This window comes from Oxyura jamaicensis, chromosome 8 (genome assembly GCF_011077185.1).
Source record: "Oxyura jamaicensis isolate SHBP4307 breed ruddy duck chromosome 8, BPBGC_Ojam_1.0, whole genome shotgun sequence".
Taxonomy (NCBI): domain Eukaryota; kingdom Metazoa; phylum Chordata; class Aves; order Anseriformes; family Anatidae; genus Oxyura; species Oxyura jamaicensis.
Window position 1 is genome coordinate 7,282,272 of NC_048900.1, and position 12,363 is coordinate 7,294,634.

A 12,363-nucleotide genomic window follows, 5' to 3' on the forward strand; every position below is an offset into this window, starting at 1 on the left:
AAAATCAAAGTTACAGTCAGTACTGATTAAGTATGATGTATCAGTCTATACTTAGAACTGCTGGAGAGAAAGATAACAGATACTTCTTCAAACTGAGGAGGAAACATTAACATTTGATGTAGTTATAATTATTTCACAAAACAAACAGACTTTGAACTGTTATTATCAATTTCTTCTTTTGAAGAAGACAAAGCATCTATCTCTATGGTTACAGGCACACGGTGAAGTTATAATCTCATTAAACAATTCATAACAGTATATGATTGATGTAGCTGAATACAAGTTTCAGACACCAACATCAAAATTGAGATTCAGTGCAAATGACCCTGCTACTTGAACAGTCTGGCTGGGAATGGGAAAAAGAAATTAAGTCAAGCAGACCATGTTGCTCCACTGACAGCACGTAAAATAGAGGACCAAAATAGTCAACCAGCAAACAGGAATACAAAATACTTTCTTTATAAGAGAGTAAGAAATAAAAAGTTAAAGTCCAGCCTTTTATCTACTACCATGACAGCCCAGCCCTTCCCTGATTTGAAATCTTAGAACTCTGTAATAGTGGAATAAATGTATTTCTTCCAATTCACAGGTGACATCCCTGCATCCTGAGGCTACAGACTATTTTGACCAGAGAATACTTATTTAGTATGCATGTTTGTTATTACAGATTTAGCAGTAGTGACTGAATACACACCCTCTGACAACACATCCTACTTCTAGAGGCTGACACATACAGAACTAGTGTTTTTTTGAAACACAGGCTCTACTTGGTTTATTCTTCTGCAGTAATATTGTAGTGCCTCACCTAGTCTTGTACAGTAAGCCTACTGTATTGCCTTGTCAATATAATCCAGTCCATGATAATACATACTTCATCTACACTAAGAAGAGTCCTTACATGGAAACCATATGTGGTGTGAAAACCCAGCCTCAGTCTGTAGGAAACAGCCATTCCTGTTGAGGCATCCAGAGCCTGAAGCACTTGAACAGAGATGAGAATAGATCTGGGAAATTTTAATATTAAATGTGTGAGTAGCTTTAGATCTCTTAGGAAGAAGACATTAGAGTTCAAGGCAACAGCCAGGAGCATAGGTCCCATGCATTGATTTCATTTTTAAATCAGAAAAGCACTATTGTCTTTTGGCATTGAAACCAACATATGATTTCAAATGATTAGCAGAAGTTGACACATCATCAACATAGAAAAGAAGCATTTAAGACCAAGATTAATATTTACAGAGCTAAGAACCAAAGAAACAAGTAAGAGACTTACAAACTTGTCTAATAAAATTGTTAATACACACAAACAACTTACAATTTCTTCACCGACAGGTCAAAAAACATATGAGAAAGATTCTAGCATTCTAGCAAAGTCCAAAAAAATTATTAAGGTACTTCTTCGCAAAATAATAGCAATAACAACACACTCACCTGCCTTCTACAGTCCTTTAACACAATTACTATTCACCTCACTCAACTTTGGTGAATAAATAGTCTGTGGCTAATTAGGCTTGATAAGACAGCAGGAATCACTTAGGTTAATGTTCATAAACCTAATTACCAATAACAGCTGTGGGAGTTCTCATGGTCAAAACATAGGCACAGAATTTTAACCCCCTAGTTTACAGATGATGAAATGCTGTAAAAGTCCATCCAGTTCTTATGCAATAATTGCAGCTTCACAGTTAAATTAATAAACAGTGTTGTGTAATAAATTTTAAGGTTTCCTTTAGCAATTGCATGGTAGAATAGTTAAGACTCTACTCTTTATTTTTCTATGATTGCTGTCTGTCTTGTCTTAATGGAAATGGAACTAGGAGGTAAAAAGGGTGATTTTTCCAGTCCTATCTGTAAGGTGTGCATTTTGAACAGAGGGCTGAGTGAAGTGAAAAAGTTTGTAACAAAACCATAAGGTAATTATTTATTTAAAAGGGAATGTATGCATGCAGATTTGGATATGCACAATGAACCTGTAGTTCTCAAACCATAGAAATAGTTATATCAAGTCCACCAGGCCTGCTAACATGTTTGCAACACAATAAAATAGCCTATCTTTATTTTGACTAGGTACAAATGAAATCCGATCTGTGTGAGACTCATTCAATCAGCAATGTTCTGCTTTGGACAAAAGGGTTCAACTGCATGGAATTGAACGCTTGGTTGACATGACTGAAAAAAATAGCTCTTAGGGTTGCCTGCCCCCATTTAACCTTAGTCAACCAACAGTTTTAACTTAATTAGTGAATGAAAACTTAAAAGCAAGAGTTAGATGCAAATATTTACACTGGTAAATATTTATGTTTAAGACTAATGAACTTAATAACAAGATTGAGGATTTAAACTCTAATACTCTAATGATTGCAAAACCTGATTAAAATACAGTTAAGTTTCATTGTAATATACAATGGCAACAATTAGCACTGAATTAAAATGCCCATGTGATAGAACCAACAATCCAAGTGGATCCCTTGGAAGGAATCCTGTTGCTGTGCGGTAGACCTATGTTTGTGAGATATACTATAATATTTTGTGATAGCATTTAGTATTTGAGACTTACCAGCTAGAACATTTCACTATTCACATGGTCCATAGAACAAGTAGTTGATTCATTTCAAGTTGTGCATTCAACATGACTTTCATGTGTCCTGATTCTTGGATGCGTAATTATGCAACTTCAATGTTAAATAACTAAAACTTAATACTTTATGTTAGGAGAGTATTTATATATTCTGTATGAGAAGGTACTGCATGAAGACTTTCAGGTATTAATATTTAAATATTTGCCATTGGATATCCTCTGCCTATGGTTGAAAGTATCTCTTCTTCATGTTATTGTATCTTGCATCTCAAATATTATATGTCCTTCTGGTTCCCCTTTTGAGAATAAATCTGTAAAGCTACAAAAGATCCAAAGAATGGCCTCAGGAAAGACAAATATCATAGGATAGCTTTGAAGCAAATGACTGAGTAGATCTTCACATTAAACAGACCAAAACTTAACCCAGAGAATTCTGGAAGCTAGAAAGGCATACTTCATGTATATAGGCATATTGCTATATTCTTCTGTATGATATGCCAAAGGCCAACATCAAGGACAGGTTAGTGGGTGGATAGATCTTTGCAGCATGGCTATTCTACCTCCTTTTAGTTCTACCTTAAAAGTGAGTGAAAATATAGTCTGAATTTCTGTATTTTCTTTTTCTTTTAATAGGCCTGAGAATACGATTATTCAATTTTTCTCTCAAGCTACTAAGCTGTTTCTTATACATAATTCGTGTGCTTCTAGATGATCCAACACAAGGACATGGATGGTAATATTTGTTTTGTTATTTGTCCTCTCAAATGACTGATTAACTTACATGAAATAAATTAATTGTATGAATAAATGTTTGGTATCCTGCCAACAGGGATTTAGTTTTATGTCTTCCAGATATTATGAATGAATTATAAAACTAGTCTTACGTTTTGAAGGGAAATAATACAATAATATCTTTTCATTTTACTGTTAAAATAATACTGGCTATTTGTGCAGATACTGTGCAAAAGACATAATTGTGCAAACGTATCTTTTCGTTTTATTACTACATAACATTTCTGTGTGTGATATTTGTGTTTCGATTTATATAAAAAATGAAATTACAGACACCTGAATACTATTTTATGCAACAGTACTGTAACAGTACTTTTAGGGTCTGTATAGAACAGTGGCTGGTAGGTGAAAAGCGGGGAGAACCAAGCCAGGAAAAAATTGGGAGATGAACGAGGAACAGTACTTTGGAGGGAATAAAGAAAGGTTTTCCAGAGAATACATCTACAGCGCATGTATCATTTGTTTTGTGGTTATAAAACATAGGACAGGAGTTAAGTGGAACTAGTATGCACAATAGCCGGAATGGTTTAGAGCTGTCAAGAACCACCGTTCTTCTTTTTGGGCATATAATGTCCCTAGATAGCAGTTTCCTTCTGGTGCATCAGCTGGCAGAGAAACAACTAATCAGTAGTAGTTTTTTAGTAGTTTATTAAGTCTTCTGCCAAAAAATATGTGTGTTGCTCTGCAGTTGTTCTCAGACACCTGAATGGAAAGTCCTTTCAATGTTATTTGTAAATAAGATAGTTTATCATATAAGGTTGTGACTTATCCATGACACAAATATTAGAATGTTAGCTGTCTTACTTAAAACCCCAGATTTTGCAGACAAGCAAATGAATGAAAATGAGCTTTCATGCAAATGATATTGATGATAATTTTTTAGCCCTCTACTTTCTCTAAACACTTAGAAGAGAGGGAGACCAAAGGCATATTATATGTTCATGTTGTTCTGTCATTCTAATGGATGATTTTTTCATACCTACAATTGGCAGTATGACATTCTATATGGGTCATTTGCTATGCTTTTTTTCACGTTTTATACAATCAATCAACAATTATAGGAGTTATATTTATAATTTTTTGTAATCCTGTACTTCAGTTGTATTTGTATCTTGATATATTGAATCTTTTAAATTGTAAATGCTAATAAGCACCACTATTTTATTAACTTACCTGCTTGTGCCTGGTGGACACTGCTGCCTGTCTCACTTGCCTGTACATGAACTCCCTAAACTTTCAGTCAAAATGAGTTCACCAAAATGTACTTTTAATATTCTCAATAGGCCATAGCAATCAAATTAGCAAAAAATTGCAAACATTAGCAAAAAATTGCAAAGATCACAGTGACTTCCTGGGGCAGGGACACAGTCTCAACAGTCCTATGTAATCCTGATCAGGTCCTGCTGATTTTTCTTGTGACTAATATGTTCATCATTGAACAATGTAGTCAATTGTCCTCTCTTAGCATGTTGTATCAGAGTATACACTGATATCAGTGTACATCAGTGTGATGTTGTATGTAACTGGTAGTCACTGATGTAAGTTGATCATGATCTTCAGAGACAACTCTCAAAAAATTGTTCAAGCTACTGCTTTTAATACTTTGACTAAAAAAAATGCAAACAATTTTTCATAAAATAAAATCACTATGTAGGATTTTAAACTTGACGTTATTTGCTGTTCTACAGTGAGAAGCAGTAAAAATTCAGGATTTTAAAAGATGTAATGTGAAACGAGGGAGATGTTTGAACACTAAGTTGAGAAGTCTGCACAGGGAGCAATACTTTATTATGCCTCATAACAGTTCAGAAGAGCGGTATTAATTCACGTACAGTTTGCTACAAATACAGCTTTTGCAAAAAAATGTCAAATCCAAACACTGAAAGATATATATATATAATTAAAAATAATTGTGGCTACAGAAGAAATTTTGTAGAAATTGAAACAATTACATTATTCTTCTGGTTTTGAATAAATAATGCACTTGGTGTTGAAGTTTGAAGCACAATTGGATAACAGAAAGTAAAATTGGACATCATGGATCCAATTTAAAGTAATGCAATTTTCTAGTGAAAAAGAAACCTATAGGTCAGATGTTTTTGCAGCTAATAGTTTCTGGCATGAAGAAGCTCTTATATTGTCTTATTCTGAGAACTGTAGTGAGCCCAAATTAGTGTTTTGCACAGCAATGTTATGGCTGGCTATGTAGAATGGATTAGAACATCACCACTTCTGCCACTGGCAGGTATACTTTGATACTTTTTTATTCATATGTAGAGATCTTTCTGCATCTTGCAGGTTGCTTAATTCTCCAGGCATTTCCTAATATATTTGTTCCTCGAGTGTAAATATTTAATAAGTCACCAGCCAGTGTATTTGTCTTTTCTATATATTACTCCATAGTATTGTGTTGTGATACATTTAATAGACAAGTTAGTTTTGTGTATACAACACTTGTCTGGCTGAAAAATTTCAGGTAAGTCACTTCTGCATGCTCACCAGGAACCAGCCTTAGTAGCTATACCAGAGATACAAACTCTGTGTACAAATGGTACCCCATTTTGTCAATGGTTTTACCTATGCAGATCCCAAGGGCTTGATACCTACCTAAACTACTGCCATAATGCATTTTTACAATTGCTGTGAAAAAAATATAATTATTTTCTAGACACTGTGTCACAGTCTAATGAATGAAACTACCCAAGGCGCTGGCATAGCAGCCACAAAAAAAAACACTATAATCTGGGTGACTTTAAAGTGACAATTCTGGGAGGTATGCTTTTCATCACAAACCCTCCCTACAGATTTATTGCCTGTATCAGAAATCCTAGCACAAGTTAGTGTCTTTCATTTACTCCTTCAGGCACAGCAGATGTACAGAGAAGTGCTTATGACATAAAGTGTCCTTATTAATGGACACCATTTAGCATTTGTCTTGCTCATAGTCAGTAAAAATACCACTATTACTTATCTGTGGTCCACAGATTCTTTTATTTTTTGCTGACCTTGCTTGCCAGGGACAAACAAGGATATTTACCATCATTTACACAAAAATATTTTCTCACATCCTTACATGACTGTTAGAAGGAAGGATTTGTACCAGCAGTTCAAGGAAAGAGAACATCACATGTACATAGCAGCTTTTATTTTTTATTTTTTTTTACATCAAGGTAACCAGCCTTCAGTAATTTCTTACTCAAATTACTGTGTCATGAAACCCCAGCCCACCTCAACTCCTCACAAGAGGTTATGAAGAGTAGTTGGATGCAATCTTTGTTGTTGAGAGTATGCCAAGTGGATGTGCTCTTTCTGTCCTAACCTGTGTGACCTGTGTGACAGGGTTTCTGGTATGTCTAGGTCTTTAATATCTATTGTATACTTAGCTCAGGTTTTGAAAGCATACTTAAATTGTTTGTGAATTGGATCGTATTTGAAAATGTCTTTAAAAGATGTAACCTAAAATGCTTTATAGTCTTTATCTATGGATACAGAACACATAAAGTACTACTTTTTAAAAAAATGTTATTTTTAAATGTCTATATCCATTGTCTAGTGTTACAAACTAGTGCATATATATTACAGAAAACTGTTAATAATGTAACTAATATGTTTTTCCCTCATATATTTTTATGATTGTATTCTCATGTATATGTGCTAATGAAAATGAACTTTCCATGGATGTGATGACAACTATCAGTAAAGAATTAAACCGAGGTTGTTCCAATCAAAACTACACACCTGGAACAATTGATTGGTGAGTGCCTAGTTTGAAAAAGAAAACCAAATGTCCACATAATAGTGGGAAGGGGAGGGGAACAGGAAGACAAATACACTTCTGTCTTGAATGGTGATATTTTAACAAATAATGGTGACATTTCCATAACTCTCAAGCATTTTCAAGTTCCTGCATATTCAAAATTGAGTTTTAAATTCTATTTCTCTGATCGTGTGACTGAACTGTTGGATTGGATGCTGTTGCAAGATCTGAATTCCTGCAATGCTTATATCTTGCTGAAACAAAACAAAACAAAACACAAAAACACCCTTAAAAAAGGCAACAAAAAACACCCTTACTATTTAGAAAAAAAGAGATGACTAAGAGTAAATGACTAACAGTAACTTATTGTACCATTGAGGGTGCCATATTTCAGTAGAGCTCTATCAAGTATTATTGGGTTTAGTAAATACTAAAACAACATAAGATTTTTCCAAAATCTTTCCTGTGATGTAGTTACCATTTATACTATTACAGAGATGATAACAAAAAATTCAAATGTAAAAATTGCCATATTTCTTTTTCTTGGAACAGGTCATTATTCCTCTGCATCTCTAGAATCAAAACCTCAAATTGATATATTATTTCTAGAATCATAGGAGATGAACTAGCAGGCTCTGAAGGCAGTAAAATACTTTGATGTTACTGGGTGTTGGATTATTCCTATGTGAACTTTTTGACTGGCTCAGATAGCTACTGATTTAATTATTGAGATTTTAAGTATAAGGTTGCTGTAATTTCCATTGACATATACAATTATTTTGAAATGTTAACCAGCTTTTGTTTATTTTTGTATTTTTTGTGCTGTAATGAACAGGTCTCCTATTATTTGGGTGAATCGAAGTTTGCCTTTATGGGGATTACAGGTAATATGTAAACTGCCAATTTAACTAATTCCATTTAATAACTGTAGGCAATATTGATTTACAGCATTTTAGTGATGTTAAAGGATACATGGAAAACTTAATATTAAAGAAATCTACTTGATTACAAATACAACAAAAGCATAATGTAATGATGAGCTGATTTGAGCTGATTTAAATTTATATGCCTTTACAATGTATTTATAAAGTATTAAAGCTTATAGCAAAATATTGTAGAATTGGGATAGCCTTTTCTATTAGAATTATCTAACTCTGTTGAGTCTTGTAGTAAATATTTACTATAATGATGAGTTTAAATTTTATAGTCACTTATAGTTAGCATTTTATGACATGTTTCCTTGGCTTTCATGTTAAATTTTCTAGAAAGTTAAGATTACTTCGTATCATAGAAGCCATATGTTTAGAGGTGTACGTTACAAAAAATGCATTACATCAGTCCTTTGTGGGTCTTGGAGATCTTTTGAAGTCCTTGGTTCAATTCTCAGTGTCCTAGAGCCTGCTCGCTTTCAAAACCTTCTTTTTTTTTTTTTTTTTTTTTTTTTTTTTACTCATGGATAGCACTGCAGTCAAGTGTTCTTACCACCCAATGCTGGAACTCAGTCACAGTTGTCCTTTCTTTCTAAGGGGAATTAAGGAAGGGGAAGAATGGTTTCATGATTGCTCCATAATAATCTGGTCCATAATAATCTACATTTCTTACCTTAAAGAAACATTTCAGAATTCACATTTTTAATTCACTTCAGGAAAAAAAAAAAAAACAACAAACAAAAAAACAACAACCAAACCTGCCTAAAAGATGTAATGTAAAGTGAAGAAGATTTGCATACTTCATCTGTATTATATTACAGTTTAGTAATGTTGTCTTCTGGTGTACTGACTTTTTTGTTGCATTCGTTTTTCTTTAAAATAGGCAAAACTACCTTGTTGCTTCTCTTGGAAATTTAACCACCTAACTAAAAATAATAGGACTTTCAAGTGCTTAATGTCTCTTAAAACTGAGCTAATATTTATTAAAAATCATGATTTATGGAAATATAAAATACTACATTATTTGCACTTTCTCCAATACTTTAAAACCATTTGTGGGAGTTCTCTCTATGAAGTGCATTTTTCTACTAAGAATTCTGTAAGCTTCTAGAATATTTATACCATTATATTCTTGCACTATGCTTAGTGCAATGCCAGTGTAGTGATTTGTACCCTTGTGCAATATACTATTTTACTAAAGAATCCCTTGATGAAAGTACCTTTCAATTCCTTGCTTAAAATATGCAGTTTGAATAAACAAAGTTTGACCTAGACACTCAGATTGCTCTATTCAATTATACCGAGGAATTTAATTGCTTATGATTATAATCTTAATCTCATAATTTTATTTAATTAACATCAAAATTTATATACATGTGTCTATGTATACATGTGTAAATACACATGCATTCACAGTAGGAGATATATGAGAGTTTTAAAAAAAGATTTATTTTTATTTGAGAAACAACATGATTGTATATAAAGATGTGTTACTTATTTGGAGAAACATTGGCTGTGTGCTGGGCTCCCTAAAAGCCATTGAAAGACAACTGAGAGAGCTGGGGATGTTCAGCCTGAAGAAGAGAAGGCTCCCAGGAGAACTCATTGCAGCTTTTCACTGCTTAAGGGGGGGCTTACAAAAACGACGGAGAGCAACTTTTTGCTTGGGTAGATAATGACAGGACAAGAGGGAATGGTTTTAAACTAAAAGAGGGGAGATTTAGACTAGAGTTTAGGAGGAAATTCTTCACTCAGAGGGAGATGAGGCACTGGAACAGGTTGCCCAGAGAAGCTGTGGATGCCCCATCCCTGGAAGTGTTCAAGGCCGGACTGGATGGGGCTTGGGCAACCTGGTCTAGTGGGAGGTGTCCCTGCCTATGGGAATTTGGAACTAGATCATATTTAAGGTCCATTCCAACCCAAGCCATTCTGTGATTCTATTTTATGTTGGAAAAGAGCAATGGGACTCAAGTCACGGCCTATGCTTTAGTCAGAAAAATGAGTATTTAAGCTTCATGCTAAATTCTGTTAGCTGAGATGAATTCAGAGAATGCATGGAAACACTTTTATATTATCTTATCCTTTTCAACGTGATATTTTATGTCACGGTCTGTAGAAGCCAGTATTAATATAAATATTTTCTCTCTTTTCTTAAGGTTTCAGTGGCTTTAATAAGTCTCTTTGAAACACTGCTGCTGAGTTACCTAAGCTACAAGGTAAGTACTTTAGTTGCCTGACTTGCATCCCCACTGAATCCAAAACAAGAGGGTGTGCTGCTTTTTTCAAATCAGTACAGTGTTACCAACACTGGGATACAGCCCCCTAGCAAGAGAGAGATGCTAAGAAAGTGCAAGTTTTCTGAAACATTCCTTTTGATGTTATTAATATACATACTAACAGTAGACCACAAAACTGCAGTAAAAATTCCAATGAAAATCATATTAAAACAAAAAGTAACTGAGTTAAATATTTCAATATGATATTCACATGCATGCATTTGAGTCCACATTGATGTACAAGCAAGAGTTTGAGAAAAATACACATACAGAAGACAGTATATGGAGGACAGGCAACCCTGTTCTTGTTTCCCAAGTTGATAGGCAAACGGTAAATATCAAGAAAGTGGAAGTCAGTAACTGAATTTCCATTTTTAAACTTTGTTCACTGACACGTTGTCATTTGAAAATCTTGTTTTTTGGATACCAATTTTCAAGTGCAGTTTTATATGTGTTTGGAGTTCTTAATACAATGGACATGTGATTCTCATTGATATCAAATCTGTACCTACTCAATATCTATAACTTATATTTCAGGCTACTAAAACTACGCAACAAAGGCTTAGGCCAAGGCAGTATTTTTAATTTTTATTTTACTTTTTACAATTACGTATGTACCTACATATTTGTGTTATCTATCTCTCTGATAGCATTAGGCCGTGAAATCTTCTGGTAAAAGCATGGGAATAAAATATACTTTTGTATTTAATTCTCATTAGAAAGTTAAATTCTCCTAATATTTTTATTGGATTTTCATCATGTAATTAATTAATTTTCTTAACTGATATCCTAGTAAGTTTTAGCATTTTGACTATCCAGGAAAAAAAAAAAAGATTAAAATAATTTATAGAATTTAATGCAAAAAGACTTGGTTTACAAAGCTGAAAATACCTTGGAACACTGTTTTTTTATTTCTGCATTACTGCCATTCAGTAGCTATAAGAGCCACTAAAGTTACAGAATTGTATTTTAGTGTACTTATCAAGGCATAAATGTTCTCCTTAGTGCCCTATAATGCTGAGAGCCTTAAAACTGTCTACTAGCTAAAAATTGTTCTTCCTAATCATTGTAAGCAGTATATGCTATTTAGGTGTTGCAGTTTACAAATGCAAATCAATTGTAGGCAGAAACAATCCAAATTAAATTAACACATCTAGTGCCAAAAGCATGACGAGCAATTGCAATTTATACAGTTACTGAATTTATTAGTCAGCATTTGATCCCTATCCCCTGTGCTTGTGGTATGCACCAATTTCAATGTGTACAGAAGATGAGAGAAATATTGGGAAGTCAGCTCCAATGAGAGATTACTTATTGTTGTACAATGAGTATAAAGCTGTACTGTCCTGAGTTGCCGCACATACCTGTCACAGAAGTTGAGGCAATTTTAGGGTGGCTATATTTCTACTCTCCATAAGGGAATAATATTAATATAATGAAGAATAATAGTACTGAAATGCAGTTAGGCAATCTACCAATGCAAACACCTCCTTCCCTTTATTCCTGTCCTGATGCTTAAAATCTGGAAACATCATGATAGAGACATTTACCCCAGTTTTACAGCAGTCTTGGTAAGCCAAAAAGGCTGTTATTTCAGATGCTGTAAGGCCTTTCCATGCAGCCAGGAACACTGAAGGAGTCTTGGTGTTTGTAAATCTGTGACAGACTACTTATTTCATGCTACCATTTCCAAAGCTATTAGAATTTAGACACAGGTCAGAGGACAAGGAGGAAGAAAAAAACACATACTACTAGGATTTCACAGATAATCTGTGAAATAAATAAGGCAGTCATTTAAGAGAATGCTCCAAGTAATTTAGTGTTCTGATGCTTGGATGGTGATGTAAGATGTGATTCAACCTGCAGAATATTGAGGACATAATAGTATGTTACGCTACAAAGATACAGTGAATTTGCATGTTTTATTCCTTTTATACGGTGAGAAAGGCAAAGAACATAGCACTGTATTGTACCGCTGAACACTTGGATCCAAGAAATAATGGATTACAATCTATGTTCTCACAGCTTAAC

General features: G+C 34.0%; 1 protein-coding gene across 4 annotated transcripts in view; it reads left to right on the forward strand.

Moving 5' to 3' along the window:
• The window catches only part of KCNT2 (potassium sodium-activated channel subfamily T member 2), a 139,961-nt gene that overhangs the window by 34,641 nt on the left and 92,957 nt on the right, over positions 1-12,363 (forward strand). For all 4 annotated transcript variants that reach the window (XM_035332986.1, XM_035332988.1, XM_035332989.1 and 1 more), the window contains exons 3-6: positions 3,212-3,311; positions 7,068-7,124; positions 7,963-8,011; positions 10,213-10,272. In XM_035332986.1, the coding sequence (XP_035188877.1) occupies positions 3,212-3,311; positions 7,068-7,124; positions 7,963-8,011; positions 10,213-10,272 (266 nt within the window). The remainder of the gene's footprint in view (positions 1-3,211; positions 3,312-7,067; positions 7,125-7,962; positions 8,012-10,212; positions 10,273-12,363) is intronic.